At 47.5% G+C, this 25131-nt stretch overlaps 1 protein-coding gene across 1 annotated transcript; it reads right to left on the bottom strand.

Annotated features, from left to right (window-relative positions):
- Positions 1 to 685: 685 nt before the first annotated feature.
- Positions 686 to 23273, bottom strand: Cwc25 (CWC25 spliceosome associated protein). Its single transcript, XM_021177183.3, has 10 exons — positions 23132 to 23273; positions 19605 to 19777; positions 12231 to 12467; positions 10818 to 10887; positions 8825 to 8952; positions 8139 to 8202; positions 7520 to 7692; positions 6377 to 6466; positions 3190 to 3351; positions 686 to 2693 (listed from the first exon to the last, which is right to left on the bottom strand). The coding sequence occupies exons 1-10, from the start codon at positions 23147 to 23149 to the stop codon at positions 2579 to 2581; spliced, it is 1230 nt and encodes a 409-aa protein (XP_021032842.1). The 5' UTR covers positions 23150 to 23273; the 3' UTR covers positions 686 to 2578.
- Positions 23274 to 25131: the final 1858 nt, after the last annotated feature.

Genomic DNA, 25131 nt, shown 5'->3' with positions numbered 1-25131 from the left:
CGGCCCGCCCCGCCCCGCCCCGGGGAGCAGGCCAGCCCGTTCCTCACCCCGCCCCCGGGCGGCACCGCCCACTGGATCCCGGCTCTCCCCTCCCCGTCGGAATGGTACCGCCCGTCCCCGGGCGCTTGCGGCTGCCCCGCCCACTCCTCCTCTCCCCGCCTGAAGGGAACCCAGCCGGCTTCACGCGCGGGAACGAGGAAGACTGAGGATGGACAGCCTCGAGGCACTCCGCAAGAAGGGCTCCCTGCTCGGACACCCTCAAGGCCGGGCTTTGACTTTGCCTCCACATGAAGTACTAAAATGGCAGCAACGCCGCCGCTTCGGGAGGGGAAGAGGGGCCGGCATGAGAAGAGGCTGGAACATACCATCCCCACCCCGGGGGACAGAGGAGTAACGCGGCAAAGGGGAAAGGAAGTCCTGCCTAGAAAACCAGGGACCGCCCCCTCGCTCCACCCAAGCGTGGATCTTCCCACTCCCCTGGGCCGACGGCTCGCTCCACCCGCGAGGTACGCCCCCTTTCCCGGGGGCCAATCAGAGGAGCAGGCCGGGAATCCCAGGTTTTATGAATGGGCCGCGCGCCCACCCACCTGCCGCCTAGCCTCCTCTATCCCGATGGTCAAGTTTAGACGCCGCTAGCATCTGTGGACGCGTAATGTAATAATCCTTTCATTCTTGCTCCAAGAAATCTGGAGTAAACTGCCCATGGTTTATTACGTAATTCCACTTGGTCGAAGGGTCTCTGTATCCGACACAAATCACAGGTCAACACTTGGGATATCAAAACTCAGTACCAGGCACGTGGTAGATCGCTCTACACAGTTACAAAAATAAATGTAGCCTTTATTACCAAGTAATAAAATAAAAGCCATAATTAACTATAACATAGGGCAGAAGGATGAAATGATTAAATGAATAATGTTATACTGTCTGGGGAGAAACTGAGTTTTAAGAATTATAGTGCCAGCCGGGCGTGGTGGCGCACACCTTTGATCCCAGCACTCGGGAGGCTGAGGCAGGCAGATTTCTGAGTTCGAGGCCAGCCTGATCTACAAAGTGAGTTCCAGGACAGCCAGGGCTATCTATACAGAGATCTATACCTGTCTCAAAAAAAAAAAAAAAAAAAAAAGAAAGAAAAATAATAATAATAATTACAGTGACTGGAATTTTAGTGCTTAAATCCAAACATTTGAGGAGAAATTAGGAACTGGTAGAACAACGAAATGGCTTACTATATGAGTTAAGAGCACCTCTGAGGGCCACATGGTCTGCAATCACAGCTCCAGAGACTAAAACAGGAGATCTACAGTTTAAGGTCAGCTACCACTAGGGTGAATCTGTTGTCTGTTTAAAAAGCACCTAGAAGTTCCCTGGTCAAACAAATGAGGGCTTCTGGTGAAAGAATAAAGGAATGGCAGTAAAGACATGGGTGTGGCCCCTTGAGTCTTGTCTTAGATTTTTAGTTATTACAGGATAAAGGCAGCTGGAGGATGGGAGTGGCCTAACCGCAGCCAGCACTCAGGAGGCTGAGGCAGGAGAGCCACCATCAGGCTGCCCTGGACCAGCAAGGGCCCCGTATCACAGAAAAACCACAAAGCAGCAGTGGCAGGAGCAGCAACTGTGTGTGGTCAGAGGATCTGAAGTGCAGGGTCACTGTCAGCTCCCCGGTCCAATCAAAGCTAGCCTGAGCTACAAGAGACCCTGCCTCAACAAACAAACAAATAAAAATTAGCCAGAAAGCAAACAGCTTCCCAAGTATTTTCTTTCAGGAGTCATCAGACAACATGGGTCCTGATTCCTGCCCCACTGGGTGCCCACTATAGGATTCCAAGGGACAGAGGAGGATGTGTATGTCCCTTGGCAGGTGTGTCCTTCCTGAAGCCAGTACATACCTATAAATGTAGCCTAACACATTTGTAGAGGACAAAGTCATGTCCAAATGACAAAGGTCAGTATCCCTGTGTTACCAGTAACTACTGTGTTACTTTTCTGACAAGGTCATCCAACAAAATGTTCTCACAAGGCTAACTTTTTAAAAGCAAATATAGAATTATACATTTGTATATACACATTACATCTTTACAGCGTAAAGCCCGGGTGGGTAGCAGTTCACTTAGGGCTTTTGGTTCTGTTTTCTCTTCCAGCTTCTTCTCTTCTTGGCTCTTCCTGATGCTTGGCTATTCTGTCACATAATCTACTAAATAAAGTCAATGTTCGTTTATACCAGTGAGCACCGTCCATCTGGGTGGCTCTTAAGAGAGGCCTCTGGAAGTCTGATCCATTCATTCAGGTGGGAGGGAAGAGGGGTGACAAGCATCCAAGCCGTCCAGTGCCAGCCACTGAAACACAGTCAAACCCCACAGTGCATCCACATCCAGCCAAAGTTCCTGAGGAGCCCGATTCAGGTCACATCAGTGTTTTAACGGATGTGAAGTGTTTCAGGAGTCAGTGGACAAAGGGCACTTGAACAGTGGTGGGTTCTCATCTGTACAGGAAGCCATCTGAACTCTTATAAAGAGAATTTTAAGGAGTCAGTAGCCTCCCTGGAAAATTCAGGCAAAACAGTACAAGAGACTGGTTCTCATCTCCTCATGAAGTTCTTCTCCAGGGCCACCGACGTCCGCTGTAGGGAATGGATGTTGCGCTTCACGCGGTCCTCCAGGGAGGAGGTCGACGCACTCTCCAGCTTCATGCGGCTAGGGAAGGAAAGACAGGGGAGTGGGGAAAAAGGACATTTCAACTGGTCAGCCCTGGCAGAATCATAAGAAACAGGTTTGCAGCCAGAAAGCAACTGCAAAAACACAAGTTCTTTTCAGCCCACATAGACAATTTTCAAAGGACTCCATCTGGAACCAGGGCTTTTCAATGCCCATAAGGGAAAACTCATCTGCTTTGGAAAACCAGTCAAGTTTCATTGGAAAAAGGGTTTCTGAGCCACAAATTTTTACTTAAAAGGAAGGCCAAGGAATTTCAGTGATTTGGGAAAAATACCAATTACTTTTTCTATGTCAAATAAAAATGCTATTATCTGGTTAGAAACTGGGAACAGTACCAAGAGTGGTCCCAAGGCTGAGTTTTGAGGTCTCTGGACACAGACAAACAGCACCGCCAGCCCCAGTAGTGGGCCAGCTGCCACATGACCTCGTGGAGCCCACGAAGGTGGAGCCCACGCAGGTATGAGCAGTCACTTACTGGATGAACTTGCCGGAGCGAGAGTCCAACCTCTCCAGCCTGTGCTCCCGCTCGTCCTCCTTGGCGTGCCTCTTGAGGGTGCTGAGCCTCTCCTCCTCCCTCCACTTGGCATTTTCCATCATCTCCTGCCGTTTCCGCTCTAGTTCCTCTGCTGAGAGTTTTCTGTTGAGCACAAAAACAATCCCAGGTTCTATTCCTTCCCCAGCAAAACAAAACAGGACAGAAGCAGCTCGGCATGCAGGCAGGTCACAGACTTGCCAGCTCGGGTCCCCAAGGAGGAGAAGCAACGCCATGCTTAGGTGAGTTTCCTGCCTTCTGATGCCTCAGGCAGATGGTTCCAACCAAACCATGAAGACTTCAGTGAAGGATTTCATAGTCACACTAAGTAATCTCTAGGATAATTATTTTAAAACAACTATGAAATAGACTGAGAGCTAATCAGGAACCTAGCCTTATAATACGTTTGTCACCGCACCGCTAAGAACTTACAAAACAAAGTGCTAGTTCACACTCCATAAGAGATGCTTACAAACCCATGGATAAAAACCAAAGCAAAACCAAAAGCCCATGGCTACAAGTTGAGACTGGTTCAAGAGTACTTGCTGTGCAAGGCTGAAGTTCTGAGTTCAAAGCCACAGCTCCCCTGTAAAAGCTGAGCACAGCCACACATGCCTGGATCCCTACCATTAGTGGGCAAACCAGGCAAACCCCAGGAGCTGGCAGCCTCTTAGCTTGGCTATCACTGAGCTGCAGAGTCAGTGAGAACCCGGCTCAGGGAATAAGGTCGAGGTCAATGTCCTCCTCTGGTCTCTGTGTGTGAGTTAAGGCTGTACATGACACACACGCTCATGGATACAACCCAAGAACATAAGGTACCACCTTGGGATGAAGCTAGATGCCAGCAACCTGACTTAGCTTGATATAACAGGTAGGGATAGAATAGGTAGATCAGCTTCCCTGGCATCCATCCTAAGTGAAGTTAGAACAAAAAAAGGAAGTGATGAGCCAGATTAGTCACCACTTAACAATGTCAGACATCCAAATCTACTGCTTCTAAAATAGGTATGTTACAGTTTGTACACAGTTTATGATACAAGACTTTAAAGGGAAAAATGATGGAGTTCTTTTTTTTTTTTTTTTTTTTTTTAAAGATTTATTTATTTATTATATGTAAGTACACTGTAGCTGTCTTCAGACACTCCAGAAGAGGGCGCCAGATCTCGTTACAGATGGTTGTGAGCCACCATGTGGTTGCTGGGATTTGAACTCTGGACCTTCGGAAGAGCAGTCGGGTGCTCTTACCCACTGAGCCATCTCACCAGCCCGGAGTTCTGTTTTTTAAAAAGTGCCCATTTGGAGAAACAAACTAAAATATTAAAACCTGACATTTAGTTATCCATAGTAACTATGCTTCCTGTCAAAAACACTAAGCTAGCTAGCCAGGCATGGTGGCAAACCCCTTTAATCCCTGTCTCTGTCTCAGGAGGCAGAGACAGCATCTTTGTGAGTTCAAGGCCACCCTGGTCTACATAGCCAAGACAACCAGGGCTACACAGAGAAACCCTGTCTATAAAACAAAGCCACCCTGGTCTACATGGCCAAGACAACCAGGGCTACACAGAGAAACCCTGTCTATAAAACAACAGAAACAAACAAGCACTTTTTAACTGAGAATGGTGGCACTTGCCTAGAGCCAGAACTTAGGAAGGGGAGACAGGAACATGATGAGTTTGTGTGAGGCCCTGTCTCAAAAACAAACAAACAAACAAACAAACAAAACCCTCAATCACAGCTCCACTAAATAAATACATAAAACTGATTACGCAGGAGGATTACAGAGAATTTCAGGCCAGCGGGGCTTCAGAGAACACTCCATATAAAACCTGTGTGGTATAAGCGTGTGTGTGTGTGTGTGTGTGTGTGTGTGTACATGTGGAAGACCAAGGCCAATGTCAGATGACATTCTTCCACCCTTGCTCCACCGTATTTTTGAGCCAGGTCTCTCCCTGAACTTGGAGCTTATCAGCTCAGTCCGACAAGCTAATCAACAAGCCCCAGGGATCCAGTTGGCAGCAGCCCCCCCCCTTAAATAATTCCTTTTTTTTTTTTAATTTTTTAGATTTATTTATTTATTATATGTAAGTACACTGTAGCTGTCTTCAGACACTCCAGAAGAGGGCACCAGATCTCATTACGGATGGTTGTGAGCCACCATGTGGTTGCTGGGATTTGAACTCTGGACCTTCAGAAGAACAGTCGGGTGCTCTTACCCACTAAGCCATCTCACCAGCCCTATAATTCCTTTTTTTTTAATGTATTTATTTATTTATTATATGTGTGTACACCGTAGCTCTTAGACACTCCAGAAGAGAGCATCAGATTTTTGTTACGGATGGTTGTGAGCCACCATGTGGTTGCTGGGATTTGAACTCAGGACTTTTGGAAGAGCAGTCGACGCTCTTAACCGCTGAGCCATTTCACCAGCCCGGCAGCAGCCCTTTATACCTAGTGAGCTATCTCTCTAGGCCTACTTTTTTTTGTAATCTTTTTATGAAATTTGTGTGGGTGAGTGGGTAGGTGTACCTCGGTGCATATATAAAGGTCAGAGGACAACTTGTTTTCCTCTATATGGGTACCGGTGATCAGACCCAGGATGTCAGCCTTGGGAGCAGGCTTTACCACTAAGCCATCTGGACAGCCAGATTTTGTCTGTTCAGTGTATCTTACGAGTAAAAGCTGACCAGAGGGGTGTGGCCACTGGTGTCCACACCTGTAAACACATCTCTCAGAAGCTGAGGTAGGAGGATCACCACAAGCTCAATGCCAGCCTAGTGCACAATGCAAGACCCAGGATTAAACCAAGCTGAGCGGAATGGGTACAGCTCAGTTGGACCAATGAACAAGGCCCTGGCTTGATCCCCAACACCACATAAATTGGGCTTAGTGGTATATACCGTTAATCTTAGCACTCAGGAGATGAAGGCAGACTGACCAAAAGTTTAAGGGTCACCCTTGATTATATATATACTAAGTCTGAGGCCAATACCCTGGAATACATGAGCCTATGTCTGGAAAAAAAAAAAAAATCAGAGGACTAAAGGAAACCAGGTACATTACCAACTTCCCTGCTGCCAGCAGCCTCTAGATGCAGCCTTATGAAGTCCAAACTGAAGAGGGCCTGACTTACCTGGTGTACCCAGAAGCATGCCGCCTCTGGTAGGCCTCCTTCTTAGGTGATGGGCTGTCTCTCTCTTTCCTGTTTACCTTAGAGGTATGCCTATAATAGACACAGAGAGACAAGTCTTTTCATATGGAACTCCCATAAATTACAACTCAGGCAGGGGCCAGCAAGATGGCTCAATGGGTGGCGTGCGCTACCAAGCCTGACAGCCTGAGTTCAATCTCTAGGAATCCATATGGCAGAGGTCAGGACCAACTCCCTCAAACTGTTCTCTGACCCCCACAAGCACGCAATGGCACAAAGGTGTACACACATACACACACAAATAAATAAAGAATTTTTACGTATAATCCAGGGCCTCAGCAGTTAAAATTTCCTGCTAGATAAGCACGAAGACCAGAGCTCAGTCCCAGTTTCCACATAACAAGTCAGGCACAGCCCTGCACATGCCTATAAGCCCAGCACTGAACAGGATGGGGTCAGGAGTGTCTGGGATCTGAAGGCTTCCAGCTCAGCCAAGAGGAAAAACAGTGAGCTCTGAATTAGGGAACAGCTGCCTCGATGGAATGCGGTAGACAGTGGCAGGTACCTTCTTTTGTCCTCCCTACATGCACAAGTATGTGTGCCCACCCACACATGTGTATTCACCACACATATACATGATAGACACACATGAAGAGAAAATATAACCCAAATAGGAGAGGAAATTCTGCCAGCCCATTATGGTCCTGCAAGTGCAATTCATTGTGACTACACTGTGACTGCACCATGACTGTACCATAACTACACTGTGACTGCACTGTGATGGCACTATGAATAATACACTCTGACTACACCGTGACTACACTGTGACTGCACAGTGACTATACTGTGACTTCACTGTGACTGTACCGTAACTACACCGTGACTGCACTGTGATGGCACTATGAATACACCGTGACTACACCGTGACTGCACTGTGAATACAACGTGACTGCACAGTGCTATACAGTGACGGCCCCATGACTGCAACATCACTGCACTGTGACGGCAGAGGAAATAAAGCTGAGACATCTAAGGATGGAGGTGATGACCACCACCCAAGGCAAACCCTGCTGTGATTCGGTCCTTAGAGTCACAGATTATTTCCCATGTAATTCCCATACTCACGGTTTGCTGGGCCTTGGGGACCGAGACCTCCTGTCCCGGGGCCTCTCTTCCTTGGCGCTCTTCTTGCTGGCACGCCTAGGGGGCGAGGAGCTTCTTGACCGGGAATGGTTCTTTGTTGTCCTTTGTTCACCCAGAGAACCCTGCAGCTCCCGGTTCCGGTCAGAGTCCCTCACCTGGATCATTAAGACGAGCAATCAGTCACAGGAAAAACTAGCTGTTCACACAGAAACGCAGTAAAGCAGGGAAAGAATAAGGGTCTTTAAAGCGCCAACAGTGACCATGTGAGCACACAGCCGCATGGAGGTGTGCGGGCCACACCTGAATCCTAGTACTCAAAATGCTAAGCTAAGTACACGGAAAGTTTCAAGACCAGGCTGGTCTGCATATGTCAATTATGGAGAGTTCTTGGCAGCATGCTAAGTGCTCCAACTCGTGATCTCTAGCTATTTAGAGGACTCTCAGAAGGAGGCAAAGGGCTCAAGCATAAGGAGCAGGCTTGGTCTCCAGCAGCCCCAGCCTCCACTATCCAAACTCCCCAGTTATCTGCAGGTGTGAAAGGGGGGATACCTTGGACTGCACAGTCCCACAATGACTCCCTCTGAAAAGCCCACATCTCTACCTGTAAGCCATATCCAGGGACTTTGGACAAAACAGGAAAGGAATTTGCCATCTTCTTTTGAGACCTAAGAGATGAAAACATAGACACATTCACTGAAAAAGAAAAGGCAGGCAAGTCCAGTTAGACTCTCTCCTGCTGAGACCAGTCTCCCAGCACCCAGCTATCCTTCCAGGGCTTGGCAGCACCCTGCTCTATTTGGACTGTCTTCACTGGAAGATACATCAGCACAGTCGAGTTTTTCCTGTGAAAAGCTGTGGGCAGAGCTCTCAGCCTCCGAGCCTGAAGACACTCTCCTCTCAGCCCATGCTGCTATTCCGGGGACTAATCGTGAGTCAGCAGCAACAGCGCTGACTGTCCCTTCGGGAAAATGCAGAATGGGCCCGCAGGTTCCATTAATCCATTTTTACAAAAAGAGGGAGAGAATACAGAAAACCCTCTTCAGTACCAAGGACTCAAGCGGAGATGAAAGCGCTCGTCAGATCTGAGGCGAGTGTCCACCTATGCAAGAGTGCACCAAGCGACACAGACTTAGTATTTCCAAGGAACTCTGATGCCAGAGGCCAAGCTCTGTGCTGCGGAGTGCACACTGGTGTGCTCCCCATCAGGACAGGTGCTCAGTACTCCCGGGGCGTGGATGAAGCCATGGCTAGGAAGGCTGTGCTGGGGAGCTGGCAGTGCCTGCTTACCGGGCCTGGCTCTGCTCATCCTCGCTGCTGGAGCCACCACTGCTGGAGCTTCTGTGTTTGTGCTTCTTGTGCTTCTTCTTCTTCTCCTTCTTCTTCTTCTTCTCCTTTTTCTCAAGGCTCATTTGCAACTGGGAAATGTCCAGAATAGAATCCCATGAGATTACTGACCCGCTGTTAGTAGCTGGCATAGGGAATGGCTCACATCCAGACAGGCCCGGGACGTTGTCAAGGTACCCATGCTGGGTACAAACGCACCCCAGATGCCTTCTGAACAAAACTCCTGATAAGTGAGCAAGGCATCCACATTTTAAAAATTATTATTATTGGGAGCTGGAAAGATGGCTCGGAGCTAAGGAACACAGGCTGTTCTTCCAGAGGACCCAGGTTCAATTCCCCACACCCACATGGTAGCTCACAACTGTAATTTCTGTTCCCGGGGATCTGACACCCTCATACAAATATTCATGCAAGCAAAACACCCAATGTCCATAAACTATAAATAAGTAATAATAATTGCTACTGTCATCACTCTGTCCCTCTGGCATGTCTGCCATTCACTGGCTGACTACACTTGTCACCAAGCCTGATGATCGGGGTTCAGTTCTCACTCAGGGCATCGGATCCCATTAGAGATGGTTGTGAGCCACCATGTGGCTGCTGGGAATTGAAGAGCAGTCAGTGCTCTTAACCACTGAGCCATCTCTCCAGCCCTGTAACTTCTTTCTATATTGAGACAGGTCCTACTTGTAGCCCCTGCCAGTCTCGACCTCAGTCCTCCTTCAACCTGAGTGACAGGATTGCTAGGCTTGTTATTTACTTGTATATGGGGTGTAGAGGGCATCAGGTCCTCTGGAGCTAGAGTTACAGGCTTGTGTGGATTGCTGGATGTGGATACTGAGAATAGACCTCAAGTTCTCTGGAAAAGCAGCAGACTCCCTTAGCTGATGAACCATCTCTCCCACCCCTTAAGTTATGTGTTTTAGATACTATGTCCTGGTGATTCTATGTAACCTTAATTTAGTACCTTAACTAAGATTTATTTCCTCCAGCACTTGGGAGGCAGAGGCAGGCAGGTTTCTGAGTTCGAGGCCAGCCTGGTCTTCAGAGTGAGTTCCAGGACAGCCAGGGCTACACAGAGAAACCCTGTCTCAAAAAAAAAAAAAAAAAAAAAAACAAAGAAAGGAAAGGAAAGGAAAGGAAAGGAAAGGAAAGGAAAGGAAAGGAAAGGAAAGGAAGGGAGGGGAGGGGAGAGGGGGAGAGGAGGGGAGGGGAGGGGAGGGGAGGGGAGAGGAGGGGAGGGGAGGGGAGGGGAGGGGAGGGGAGAGGGGGAGAGGAGGGGAGGGGAGGGGAGGGGAGGGGAGGGGAGAGGAGGGGAGGGGAGAGGAGGGGAGGGGAGGGGAGGGGAGGGGAGGGGAGGGGAGGGGAGGGGAGGGGAGGGGAGGAGAAGGGAGAGAGAGAGAGAGAGAGAAAGAAATTACAAAAGTGAGTCCAGCCAGGCAGTGGTGGTGCACACCTTTAGTCCCGGCACTGGGGAGGCAGAGGGAGGGGGAATCTCTGTGAGTTTGAGGCCAGTCTACTCTACAGAGCAAGTTCTGGGATACTGGGAAGAAAGAAGAAAGAAGAGCAGGAAGAGGAAGAGGAGAAGAATGGGGGATGAAGAGGAGGAAGAAGGAAAAGGTGGAGGAGGATGTGGAGGAAGAAGAGAAGCAGCAACAGCTTCTGCTGCTAAGGGGCTGGAGAAATGACTCAGCACTTAAAAGCACTGGCTGCTCTTCCAGAGGACCAGGGTTCCATACAGCAGTTCACAGCATCTGTAGTTCCAGGGGATCTGATGCCCCTCTGCTGCATCTTCAAGAACCATTCATGGACACAATGCAGCCACACACGCAGGCACAAAGTGCACACACACACACACACACACACACACACACACACACACACACAGAGGCAGGCAGCCGTTCCCATGTCGGTGCGTGTTCAGAGCGTGACTTACCAGCTCTTTGATTTTCTTCATTTTCACAGGATTGTTCAGTACTTCTCTTTTTTTCTCCTCCTCTTTCTTCCTGTATAGAAGAAATAATTTTAATGGCTTTTTTTTTTGCAAAGGAAATTTTGTTATCCTCCTCACCAAATTCTACGTAACAACTCCTTTTCAAACCTCATGCACAGCTAGGCAGGGTTACACAGCAAGAACCTGTCTCAAAAAAACAACACGAAGCAGGAGATGTGCTTGTCACACAGCACAAGGGTCTCAGCATCCACCTTGCAGCACCCAGGTAAGAAAGCTGAGCCAGGCAGGTGCGGTGGCACACGCACACCTTCAGCCAACATTTGGATGACAGCTGTGAGTCTGCAGTAGGCCTGGTCTGAACAGCGACCTCTAGGCCAAACAAAGCTACACAGTAAGGTCCTGTCTCAAACCAGTGACAACAGAGGAACGTAGGCAGAGCAGCACACGGCCATAAGCCTAGCATTCTGGAGACAGTGGCAGGAGGATCCTGGGCTTGCGGGTCAGTGTAGATGAACAAGCAAGCTCTAGGTTTAGCAAGAGGACTCAAAAACTGAGGTCAGAGGGCTGAGTAGAGAGCAAGTTCCTACAAAGGAACATGCTGCCAATCCTGTCTTGAGTTCAAATTCCTAAGGTCATATGGTGGAAGGAGAGAACCAACTCCCAAAAATAGTCCTCTGACCTCCACACACACACTGTGGCATGTATACACATGTGGGTTCTCATGCACATGTGTGCACACACAAATGAGGTAAGAGTGACTGAGAAAGATCTAACCTCCAAGTAAGCACACATACGCACCTATGTGCACTAAACACATGAGGCACACTCATCCATAAATAAATAAAAGGACGTGGGCTGAAGGAGAAGGAAGGAAGCCTGTTTGCTGGCTCTGCTCCTGCAGTGCATAAGTGTAAGGTCAAGGGAGTATTCACCTCATTGCCAAGGAACTAGCAAGTGCTTTGTCACCTTGCTTCTCCCTCCTTTTTAACTTTAATAGGATTTTTATTATTTTTAATGTGTGTGTGTGTGTGTGGGTACAGATGCCCGTGGGTGCCAGAAGCCTTGGATCTCCTGGAGCTGGAGTTACAAAAGCTCTGAACTGCCTGGCACGGGTACTGAGAGCCACACTCAGGTCCTCTGCAGGAGCAATGCGTGCTCTTAACAGCAGAGTCACCCCTTAGCCTCCCACCCCTTATTTTTGTTTAAGTTTGGTGGATAAACCTAGTCTGGCTTGGTGCCCTTGCCAGTGTCCTTCCATACGGCCTACAGCAGGCATCTTCACAGGCTTTCTCTCCACACCCAGAAGCAGGGGTGCCCATAAAGCAAGAGAAACGCCAGACCTGGAAGAGTCCCCAGGCCTCCCTGTCACAACCCTTCTCAACCGCCCAGCAGTACCTTATGATGAAGAGCGGGTCTTCCCGGATTTTGCTGGCCATGTCAAGAAGGGAATTGGCACCCGACGGGGCAAAGATTGAGCCTGGGAGGAGTCCTGTCTCAGAAGAGCAGCCAGCTTCCCTCTCCTCCATCTTCTCAAAAACATACTTGTCAATGGGGCGCCCCAGCAAGTACTCCTCGCGGTTCACCATGCCACCCGGACCTTGGTACATCCAATCCAACTTTTCTTCTTTTTTCCTGGTTTAAAACGGAAATAAAGGAGAGAGAAAAGGAGAGGGAGAGAAGAAACACATATTCATTCAAAGGAAGGGGAAGGTAGGTCCTGTTGAGCTCCACACAGGACCTGAGCTGATCAGCACTGGGCCCCTTGCAAATCCCTACCACAGGCCAAACAGCATTTCTGACTTGGCAGACAAGAGGCAACGAGGCTTACGGATGAAGAAATGCTTTTCACAATCCATGAGGAAAATTCAGAATCATGGATCTTTCCTTAGTTACCTAGTCTCCTCTACCAAGCTTACACATTACACCTTCATGTGAAAGCACCCAGAGCGACCACAATGGCCCCACGCAAAGCTGTGCTCGATGCCTATCCTGGCTCTTGGCACAGTGATCCCAGTGTGGCTACATGTTTGAGAAAAAAGGGGAAAGGATCAGAGATACCTGCTTAGTAAATGAGCTCGCACTTGAAAACCAAAAGAACGTAAGATAGTAAAGGATGCTTTGACACAAAAGGAGGACACTACATGATGTCACAGCATCGTGCTTAACATTGTTTCGTTCCTTGTGGGAAGAAAATGTGGTTTTAAATGAAACCTTTATGTGACAGGAAGCTGAACTATTTCTTAAGTATAAAGCTTGCATACATGCTTGTGTACTGCATGAGTGCCTGACACCTCAGAAGCCAAAAGAAGGCATTGGATTCCCTGGACATTTTTAATAAAAATAATTTAAAGCAATACAAACATGACCATTTGTAACTGTTTTGGCTATTAGAAGGATCTGTTTGGAAAAGCATTAGTCTGTAATTAAAAGAATTGATGTGGCTGCTGGGTCACACTGCTAGACTCAAGGCTGACCTCTGGCAGGCTGTGGAAGACTGCCTATGAGAAAGAGTGGTGGCTTCCCTAAGACTCCCATGCAAGTAAATCACAGACTGGGAGGGAGTCGGACACATGAACACCAGAGCTCCCAGGGAGGAGCTGTTCCACGCTGGCTGAGGATGACCAACTTCTTACCCACACAAATGGGGTTACAGCCGTATGTCACTACACCCGGTCCACACTAGGGAGCAAACCCAGGGCTTTGGGCATCCTAGGTAAGTGAGCACTTGCACGAATAAGCTCCTGGGTTTTAATTTGCTTTAAATTTTTTATTTACCGTTAGTGTGTGTGTATAATGGGAGGGACGTATACATCAGTGTGCATGTGAAGGCCAGAGAGGACAACAACTTTCAGGAATCAGTATCTCCGTCCAGGGTCATCTGGCAAGTAGCCTTGTGAACTCCTAACCCTTCTGCCTCTTCCTCCACGTACAGAGATTATAGGTGTGTATACAGTGGATTTGTTTCTGACAAGATCATTTTTTTTTAATGTGTATGTGTGAGAAACTACTGTGTATGTGTGCACCACATGGATTCCTGGTACCTGTGGAGGCCAGAACTAGAGCAGGCAGTTGTGAGCTGTCTAACATGGGTCTGGGAGTGAACTCAGGTCCTCTGCAAGAGCACTACTTGTTCTTTTTATTTATATATATAAATATATATATATATATATATATATATATATATATATATATATATATATATAATATGTAAGTACACTGTAGCTGTCTTCAGATGCACCAGAAGAGGGCGTCAGATCTCAACACGGATGGTTGTGAGCCACCATATGGTTGCTGGGATTTGAACTCAGGACCTTCGGAAGAGCAGTCGGTGGTCCTAACTAACTACCTAATAGATATGTACATGCATAATGTGCATGAGGTACTCCAGGAAGCCAGAAGAGGTCATGGGAACTCTTTGACCTGGAGTAACAGGTGATTGTGAGCAACCAAGTTGGTGCTGGGAACTGAACCTGGGTTATCTGCAAGAGCAACAAGTTTTAACCACAGACACATCTCTGCAGCCCTTGTTATTGTTGTGGTGTTTGCTTTGTTTTGAAGGGTTCATTGTTATCTAGGGTAGCCTCAAACTTGAGATGCTCTTGCCTAAGCCCCAGTTTGTTTCTATTTGTTGGTTGGTTGGTTGGTTGGTTGGTTGGTTGGTTGGTTGGTTTTAAGACAAGGGCTCCCTATACAGCCTTGGCCCTCCTGAGTGCTAGGATTAAAAGCAAGCACCAGCACACCAGGTTCTCTCAAGTCTTGCTATGCTGTCCAGGCTGGCTCTGGATTCCTGTGCTTACAGGGTTCTGTGCTCTGCCTCCTGAGTTCTGACATTTGTTACAGCACCTATCTGAGGTAGAGAATTTTAAAAGTACATGTTTCACTAAAGAAAAACAACAGAGCACTTGGGAAGCAGAGGCAGGCAGATTTCTGAGTTCAAGGCCAGCCTGGTCTACAGAGTGAGTTCCAGAACAGGCAGGGCTATACAGAAGAACCCTGTCTCGAAAAACCAAACCAAATCAAAACAAAACAAACAAACAAAACAAAAACAAAAAAACCAAAACAAAAAAGAAAAACAACAGAGGCTCGAGAGATGGCTCAGAGGTTAAGAGCACTGACTGCTCTTCCAGAGGTCGTGAGTTCAATTCCCAGCAACACATGGTGGCTTACAACCATCTGTAATGGGATCTGACACCCTCTTCTGGTGTGTCTGAAGACAACTCATATAAATAAAAATAAATAAATCTTTTTTTTTTTTTTTTTTTTTTTTTGGTTTTTCAAGACAGGGTTTTTCTGTATAGCCCTGGCTGTCCTGGAACTCACTCTGTAGACCAAACTGGCCTCGAACTCAGAAATCCACCGGCCTCTGCCTCCCAAGTGCTGAGATTAAAGATGTGTGCCAACACTGCCCAGCTAAATAAATCTTTAAAAAAGAAAAACAAACCTACATAAAGAGCATGTCTGAGATGAAGGCCACACTGCACCTTGTGTGCCTGCTGTTCATAGGGACAGTAAATAAGTTACAGTATATTACGTATAAGCAGGTTCTCATCACATCTCCTGTGCCAGAGAGATGAGTAAGGGCAGAAAGATGGAAAGGTTGCTCAGTGGCTACTGCGTGAGGTCCAGAGGTCAGCACACCGTGGGGTGTGTGACCAAGTGACTGAGAGACACTCAGAGGCAATGAGTTTTGGGGGGACAAACTGAAGACCAATTAGCATGACAAGGAATGCTGGTGCCAGACAGCTGAAGACCCTCAACATGCAAAAGGAAGGGGCCATGTGCTGTTCGGATGGGAAAGAAGCTCGCCACTAAAGGAAGGGAGCGGGGAGTGCAGGGACTGGCAGGAGAGCCAGTGGCCTGCAGGGAGTAAAACACTGCTGGGGAAAGGAACTGAGAGAGGAAGGCACAGGCTGTCTGCTTTTGAGATAGTGTCTCACCATGCAGCCAGCCCTCCTGAGTGTTCTACCGAGTCTTAACTCACCCTGGCCTAAAACACTTCTGAGTGGTAGAGTACTTGCCCACCATGTGTGAGGCTCTGAGCTTAATAAACAACAGAGAGTGAGGTGGGGGAGGGGCAGGGTACCTCTGAGTTCTAGAGCTGGGCTCCAGAGACCTTGGTTTCCAGGTTTGCCATTAGCCAAACTGAGGGATTCTGGACAGGCTGCTCTGTACCTGCATCTCTATAGCACAGCCACCAACCACTGCCTCTCACTGATTCCCTGAGGCTCTAATGAGAAACTATTTGAAAAAAAAGCATGTAAAAACAGAGTAATGATCCTGTACACATTTGGTTTTGCTAACGTGAAGGGTATAGAGTAGGTTCTCTGTTAAAACTGCACATTCGCTTCACCCAGGGCAATGTTAAAATACACAGAAGGCACACACTGGCAGAAGTAGGAGAAGCAGGAATTCAAGGGGTTCTGCGCTACATTTGAGGCCTGCATGGGCTATGTAAACTATCTCAAAGGAACAAACAAACCAGGCCAGAAAGATGGTCCTGTGGATAAAAGTGTTTGCCACCAAGCCTGACATCCTAAGTTCAGTCTCTGGAAACCACATGGGGAAACGAGAGGTACAACTCTAGCAAGCTGTCCTATGACTTCCACATGAGTGACATAGAACACAAAACCACACACACAGAATTGGGGATTTAGCTCAGTGACAACAGTACTTGTCTAGCAAGAACATGGTCCTGAGTTCAGTCCTCAGCCTGGGGGTGGGGGTGGGGATTACAGAAAAGGACAGAGAAACCCCACCACAGATCCCCCTTGTCTCTTGAAGTCCTCTCTACTCCACAGGAACTCCATGAGATAGGACTGCCCATCTTCATCTATTTAATGCAAGAATCAAATAGTGTTACTGCAGCCATGTAACACTACCAGCAGATACTAAGACAACAGGCCACTGATCTGTGGGAGAATGCTTGCCTAGCATGCTGGAGGCCTTGGGTTTGATCCCTAGCTCCAAAAGAGATTTGGAGATTTACAACATTATGTATATGAGGGGTCTTCTTTGTTCCAAGAACAATGCACTACAAACACAGAAAAGATCATCTGAACTTGGGCTGGAGAGATGGCTCAGCAGTTAAGAGCACTGGTTGTTCATCCAGGAGTCATGAGTTCAATTCCCAGCCACCACATGGTGGCTCACAACCATCTGTAATGGGGTCTGATGAAGTCTTATGCCATGCAGGTGGTGTACATGCAGAGAAAGCACTCATACATAAATAAATATTAAAAGATGACCTGGGGCTGGAGAGCTGGCTCAGTGGTTAAGAACACTGACTGCTCTGCCAGAGGTCTTGAGTTCAATTCCCAGCAACCACATGGTGACTCACAACCATCTGTAATGGGATCTGATGCCCTCTTCTGGTGTGTGTCTGAAGACAGACTGCAATGTACTCATTTAAATTAAAAAAAAATAAATCTTTAAAAAAAAAAAAATGACCAGAACCACAAGAGTGGAATGAATGATTAAATCAATAGTGTTCACTTAGCTAAAGTCAAAGCCTATCACTATACAAAGCATTCAAACCCCAAATGGACAGGTAAATCATCTACAAAAGGTAGGCAGGGTCCCTACCAACCGCAAAGGGTTCAGCAGGGCCAGCCTGCCGCTCTGAGTCCTGAATATCGTTTTTCCCCCTCTTCTGTCTTTTCTTTTAGATGCTAACCAGGCCTAAGTGTGCTTTCCCGAGCTTTTTCTAAAGATCCCCTCCCCACCTTGTGGATGTGTATAGCCACGAAGCTCACTTCCCTGCCAGCTTATCCCAAACAGTATGGCTTCTGCCCCTTTCGTTTCTCCATTCTTCCCCTCCAGGAGATTTATAGTTCATCTGCCTTGATTTTAAACTCTTAACAATTGTCCTCAAACTTCAAAAAAAAGATCATGGAAACAGGAAATTTGCAATCTCAACACTTAGGAGGCTGAAGCAGGAGGAGACCAGTCTGGGCTATGACATGAGACCCTGTCTGTACTCTCTAAACAGCTGTGTAGGGGCCAGCATGATGGCTCAGCGGGTAAGAGTACTGACTGCTCTTCCAAAGGTCCTGAGTTCAAATCCTAGCAACCACATGGTGGCTCACAACCATCTGTAATGAGACCTGATGCCCTCTTCTGGTGTATCTGAAGTCAGCTACAGTGTACTTATGTATAATAATAAATAAATTTTGGGGCTGGAGCAAGCAGGGACCGAGCGAGTGGGGCCTGCTGGAGCGAGCAGAGGTCCTAAAACATTCAATCCCCAACAGCCACATGAAGGCTCACAACCATCTGTACATCTACAGTGTACTCATACTCCCATACATAAATAAATAAATCTTTAAAAAAAAAAGCTGTTTTTATTGTATGTATTTTGTCTACACATATGTGCACCACATGTGCACAGTACCCTCAAAGGCCAGAAGAGGGTGTCAGACACTCTGAAATATAGGAGTTCTGAAGTAATTACAGACACTGGGTGTATGCCGGGAATCAAACCTGCCCTCTGAGAATTCTCTTGACCAATGAATGAACCATCATCACACCAGCCCAAAAATAAGGAAGTAAATGTTTAAAACAACAACAAATAATTCATGTTCTTGTTCTGTTTTTGTACTAATGCTGGCCTTATTTTCTTTTTGTTGTCGTGATGAAACACCCCGACAAAAATAACTTAAGGGAGAGAGGGTTTATTCTGGCTCACAGTGCAAGGCACAGCCTGTCACGCTGGAACCAAGGTGGCAGGAGTGAAGGAGCAGTCACACGGCAGCCCAGTCATGTGCTCAGCTTGCTGCATCTTACACGGCTTGGGATCCCCAGCACAGGCAGCACTCCTGCCACTGTCAAGATGGGCCTTCCACTGACTAACACAATCCGATAATCCCTCACAGGGGCGCCCAGAGGCCCATCTGCGGGTGATGCTGGGTTCTGTCAAGTTCCACCATTAACAGTTACCACCACCATTCCCTAAATACATGGATTTCATTTAAAAGTTCTATAAACTTCATTCACTGTAAAACATTAGAACCTCCCCAATCCATGTCTTGAGAGAATGTGATTTCCTCCCTCCGTATAACCCATGATGATATATGTCCATGTACTGAAACTGAGCCTCACACACACAACTATGGATGAAGCTAAGGAGAGACCGACATGTTCCCCAGGGGTCGTGGCCACATGCCACTCATCCTGAAGGCTTGCACATGAACAAGGGGAAGAATTGAAATGGCACTAATACAATCTGTCTGCAGGTTCCGTACCATCCCATTCTAGGAATACACCACAGAATGGGTTCCCTGCTGTTTATCTCATGAGATAAGCAGGATAATCATCTACTGCGATTGCCCTAGAGTTTCTAAGATACTGATGAAAGGCAAAATTCAGCAAGACAGGATAGCTTTTACTTATTTACACACATTTACCCAATGCCCCTCAAGATGAGTCTGTGATACATTCAGAGGCCTCAGGCAGCATAAAGACAGTGATTCTTTGTCATAGTCATGGTTGCCAACCACACTGCCTACACTAGGTTGGTTACGCATTATCACATCTGGTCCTCAAGGACACTCACAGACTTGGGTACTGTGACTTCCCAAGTTCTACTGAGATGTCAGGGCTCCTAAACCTTTCTCAGGTGTGCAACTCAGGACACGCAAAGTAAATCTTAGAACCAAGCTGGTCAGGCTGCATAACCCACCTGCTGACCCACTTAATTATTACGCAGCCCCTGGGTCAGGCACCCATCCTCAGCACTGCCGTTCCCACCCGAACCGCCAGCTCCTCGCTTACTTGACAGCCCCAACATCCTCAGCGTAGCGCTGCATCTCCTCTCGCGCTCTCTCCTCTCGGAGCTCTCGCTGCAGCTCCTCAATCTTCTTCCTCTCCGCTTCATGCTTCTGCTCTGCCTTCCACACTTTCTCCACATTGCGAAGGGTCTGCGGGTGCCAGCTCTTCTTCAGGTTCTGTGTAAATGATCGCAGAGAGCAAAGGATTCAGCAAGTGCTAAGTGGAAGGCGATGAGTCTAACTAATCCCGTGCTCTAATTTCATTTCTGCTGCTGTAGAGGAGAAGGATTTATTTCATCTTATAACCCCATCATTGTCAGAAAGTCAAGGAAGGAACTTCAAACAGCTAGTCACACTACATTCACAGTCAAAAGCACAGACATACAAACAACGCACACACGCTCAGATGCTCATGCCTGTTCACGTTGCTCAGCCTGATTTCTTCACTTTTATACAGTTCAGGATCCTGGCCTAGAGGATGGTGCTACCCACAGTGGGCAGGGTCTTCTCATACTGACTACTTAAGACAATCTCCAATAGACAGAACCACAAGCCAACCCAATGGAGACAATCTCTCGTTGAGATTCTTTTTTTCAGAGCCAGGCATGGTGGCGTGTGCCTTTAATCCCAGTACTTGGGAGGCAGAGGCAGGCGGATTTCTGAGTTCAAGGCCAGCCTGGTCTACAAAGTGAGTTCCAGGACAGCCAGGGCTACTCGAAAAAACAAAAACAAAAAAAACCAAAGATTCTTTTTTTCAGATGATTCTAGATTATGCTATGTAGGTTAATCCTAACCACCACAGCCAGCCTCACTGACCCTCCCCATAGCCAGCACATGCAGTCATGGAAAGGCAAGAGATCGAGGTGAAGAGTGCAGCCCGAGAGTACTGCCTGGCAGGCATGAGGTTGTGGGCAATGTCTGTCCTTACAGTTTGAGGATGGAACAGGTCTTTTCTGATGTTCCATCAAACAGTTTCAACCTTAGACTCCACTAGCCATGCCTAAAATGCAAGTTGATAAAAGCAAGGCGGGGCAAGTACAAAGCAGAAGCTCTCTTACTCTGAAAGGCAACAGAATTCACTAGGACAGGGCGCTCACTCTTCTGCGAACATCTCTCTTTGTATTGAGTCCCCTTACTGTGCTGTGCTCAAACCTGCATCCTTACCACAAACCTAGCCCTCTCCTTCCCAGGAATCTCCCCTCGTTCCTTCCTGTTCCCCTTCACCCTCAATGAGGGTTTCTCCTCTCTCCTCACTCTGCTTTGCTTCAAGCTGTAATCTTAGAAGTTTCCCCGAGGAGGCAGCTTCTAAGGATAGCTGGAATATAGCTGGCGACGTGGGAAGCACCATAAGCTGAAACGGCACTCACAGCCACAGCGTGGCTGGAGGTGGGGGGCAAGCTGATGGAGAAGGGGATGTCAGAGAAAGCCAGCTGAGAAGGGAGCTGATCAAACCCTTTACAGGCATGTGAAGGGCCTGCACTCCACCCTGTTGGTGGCAGAATACAAGAACTGGAACAGTGCAGGCAAGAGGTACCAATGGCTATCACGTGAAGAATGGATTGGAAAGGTATAAATTAATTATTTATTACCAACCTCCCAGCAACCAGAGAGGTGCAAAATGGGAGACCAGCTAAGAAGACTAAATACACAAGGTGCCTTGCAGATGCAAAGCACACAGTCAGCAAAAACACAAGTGTATGTGTAATGTGTGTGCATGTACACATACACACAACCAGGGCCTTGCTACTTAGCTCAAACTGCCTTCAAACTTGAGCTCTTACAGACTCTGCCTCCCAGGCACTGGAGCCAAAGGCACGGACCATCTGTTTGCCTTCCTTACTGCCTTTCCCCCTTTATCAGGTTGTCTTTTTTTTTTTTTAAAGATTTATTTATTTATTATATGTAAGTACACTGTAGCTGTCTTCAGACACTCCAGGAGAGGGCGCCAGATCTCGTTATGGATGGTTGTGAGCCACCATGTGGTTGCTGGGATTTGAACTCTGGACCTTCGGAAGAGCAGTCGGGTGCTCTTACCCACTGAGCCATCTCACCAGCCCCTATCAGGTTGTCTTATCCTTCCTTTCTTTCTACATTCTTCCCACTGACCAGGACTGCCTTCACCACCTCCACCACCACAAACACACTCGCCCTTACTTTGTCCTACATAGATTTTCCTTTCCATCCCAAGGCACCAATAGCAACCAGGGTCTGGAGAAATTTGCAGATGTCACCATTGCATGAGAGTGCTAAGGGCACCCTGTGGCTAGACGCTGCTGAATATACAAGTTACAGGACAACTCCTCCACAGAGGCAACAGAATCACCCAGATTGCAGCTCTCCTGGCAAGGATGGCAAGTCTGGGTTGTCAGCTTCAGTTGAGGCACTGCCTCCATCAGATTGTGGGAATGTCTGTGAGTGTGTGTTCTTGAGTATGAACTGAGAGAGGAAGGCCCAGCCCACTGTGGGTGGTGCCATCCCTAGGTAGGTGGTCTACCTGTGTAAACAAGGGAAGCTGAGTAAGGCAAGAGAAGCAAGCCAGTAAGCAGCATCCCTCCATGGTTTCTACTTCAGTTCCTGCCTCTGGGTTACAACTTGAGCTGCCTTAATGATGGGCTATAACCTGTAAGATGTAAGAAGCCTTCTCCTCCGACAGTTGCTTTTGATCTTGGTTTTATTATAGAAGTAAACTAATGCACTGTTCACAATAGACAGTTACATGAAGCACATACTAAACTAGACTAACTTTGATGGAGCCCTGCAACTTGATCCAATTAAGGACACCCGGCAAACTCAGCTTAGTAGACAGATACCCAAACTGATGTACTTATTGATTCAATTACCTTCACTTTGAGAAGATCAATAGTGTCCTAACCTAGCTCTCTGCTTCTTGGATATTTCTGCCTTATTTAAGGCATTCCTTCCCCACAAACGAACTACAGCACTTAAGAACAATTGCCACTTAACCTAAAAAAAAAAAAAAAAGTGTTACCGATACCAAGAAAGCTGCCTCACGTCAAAGCAAAACACTGATGTAAGGAAGGAAACAAAGATGGACAAGATTTGAAATGGACGCCTCTAAACAGCACAGCTCAGGATGGGAAATGACTGAAGCCCACCCTTTCAACAGTCCAGGTCCAGCATACAACTGTGAACTCCTAGCTAAAAAAGGGGGGCAGGGGAGGCTATGTCCGAAGATAACACACACAAAATAAAGTCTGCGTGCCCAAGATCTACCTCCTACCATTCCATGAGTTCAACTGTCCCCTTCCTAACCTTAGACTTCCCAGCCCGAGGGCCCCCGAATCAGCAAATCCTGACACCAGCAGACATTCCTCGCCGCACATCTTCCGAGGCTCATCCCAGTCCCTCTGTGGGCTTCACCATCCGCTCCCTCTCCATGTTTATCACCCCCTTGTGCTGAAATCAAGACTTCATTACCAGGGTTACCGACTGCTACCCCCGACTTCCACCCCACCCCGGCGCCTGTGGGTCTCGGACTCAGTCGTCGGTGCCCAGGTCTCTAGCACTTACCAGGTCTCCGCCTCCCATGATGGTGGAGACGGTTCCTCAGTCTGTGGACCTGAAAGATTCAGCGAAGGCCGAGAGGAAACCTAAGGAAACAGTTCAGAGACAGCCTCTCGGGACCTAATCCCTACAGGAACCAGCTGCCCTTTTCCCCGCCCGCTCTAGCTCGCACTTCCGGGGTGGCGTCATATGACTGCGTCAGCGTCTCGGCTCGATGACGTTTAGTACGAGCGCTAAGTCTACGTGAACCTAGAGTCGCAAGTACTTTCTACCCTCCGTCAGTTTTGGTGGCCTTGTTTTGGTTGCCTCACGTTAGCCCCTGGCCCCAACTGTTGAAAAGGCATAGGCGGGTTCTGTTGCCTTGGCAACGCACCAGGGCTCTGCCGTAGAAGCGAGACTCTGTTAGACCTCAATATCTGCCAACTTAGGCCGCCTCCCCAGCTCACCGCTACACCAGGGTTTCCAAACCAGCTTTTCGGCCAGCTCCCTCATTCCCGGCAGGTTTTATAGAAATAGATACTATCAGCCGGGCGTGGTGGCCCACGCCTTTAATCCCAGCACTCGGGAGTTCGAGGCCAGCCAGGTCTACAGAGTGAGTTCCAGGACAGCCAGGGCTACACAGAGAAACCCTGTCTCCAAAAACCAAAAAAAAAAGAAAAGAAAAAGAAATAGATACTATCAAACAAAATCCCAAAAGCCAGATGTCATGGCACACCCCCAGTTATCTCCCGTGCTTGGTAGATGGAAACTGGCCAGCTCTGGCACAAAGTTTGAGATCATTCTGGTCTGGAAATCCCTATTTTTATTTTATTATTTATTTTATTTTTTACTATTTATTTAAATATTTATTTTTTACTTTTTTATTTTATTTATTTTTGTTTCCTAGACAGTGTCTCTCTATGTAAAACCCTGGCTATCTGGGGACAGTGTAGATCAGGCTGGCCTTGAACTCAGATCTATACCACTTGCTTCTCTCACCAGAGTGCTGGAATTACAGACTTGCTAAACTATGGCCAGCTTGTGTTTTTATTTTTATTTTTAAAGATTTATTTATGGGCCGAGCAGTAGTGGCACACGCCTTTGATCCCAGCACTTGGGAGGCAGAGGCAGGCAGATTTCTGAGTTCAAGGCCAGCCTGGTCTACAGAGTGAGTTCCAGGACAGTCAGGGCTACACAGAGAAACCTTGTCTCAAAAAAAAAAAAAACAAAAAACAAAAAACAAAAAAAAAAAAAGAAAGAAAAAGAAAAGAGGGCTGGTGAGATGGCTCAGTGGGTAAGAGCACCCGACTGCTCTTCCGAAGGTCCAGAGTTCAAATCCCAGCAACCACATGGTGGCTCACAACCATCCGTAACGAGATCTAGCACCCTCTTCTGGAGTGTCTGAAGACAGCTACAGTGTACTTACATAGAATAAATAAATCTTTAAAAAAAAAAAAAAAAGAAGAGGAAAAGATTTATATATAAATAAGTACATTGTTGCTGTCTTTAGACACGCCAGAAGAGGGTATCAGTTCTCATTATGGATGAGTTTGTGAACCACCATGTAGTTGCTGGGATTTGAACTCAGGACCTTTTGAAGAGCAGTCAGTGCTCTTACCCACCAAGCCATCTCGCCAGCCCTTGTGTTTTTATTTTTGAGTTGTTAGAATTAAAGAACTGGAGTGATGGCTCAGCCATTAAGAACACTGGCTGCATGCTGGTCGTGGTGGCACATGCCCTTAATTCCAGCACTCGGGAGGCAGAGGCAGGCAGATTTCTAAGTTCGAGGCCAGCCTGGTCTACAAAGTGAAACCCTGTCTTGAAAAACAAAACAAAACAAAAAGAACACCGGCTGCTTTCAGAAGACTCTGGTTTGATTTCTAGTACCTTGGTAGGGGCTCATCACCATCTGTGGTTCCAGTTCTAGTGTCGCACACCCTCTTTTGTCCTCTCTAGCCACACAAATGATGTACAACCATACATTGCAAAGCTCCCCATACACATAAAAAAAAATTTTTTAATTGAAC

This window comes from Mus caroli, unplaced genomic scaffold, assembly GCF_978045245.1.
Source record: "Mus caroli unplaced genomic scaffold, Mus_caroli_1 scaffold_13, whole genome shotgun sequence".
Taxonomy (NCBI): domain Eukaryota; kingdom Metazoa; phylum Chordata; class Mammalia; order Rodentia; family Muridae; genus Mus; species Mus caroli.
Note: the sequence above shows the minus strand (reverse complement) of the source record. Positions and strands in the feature narration are given on the sequence as shown.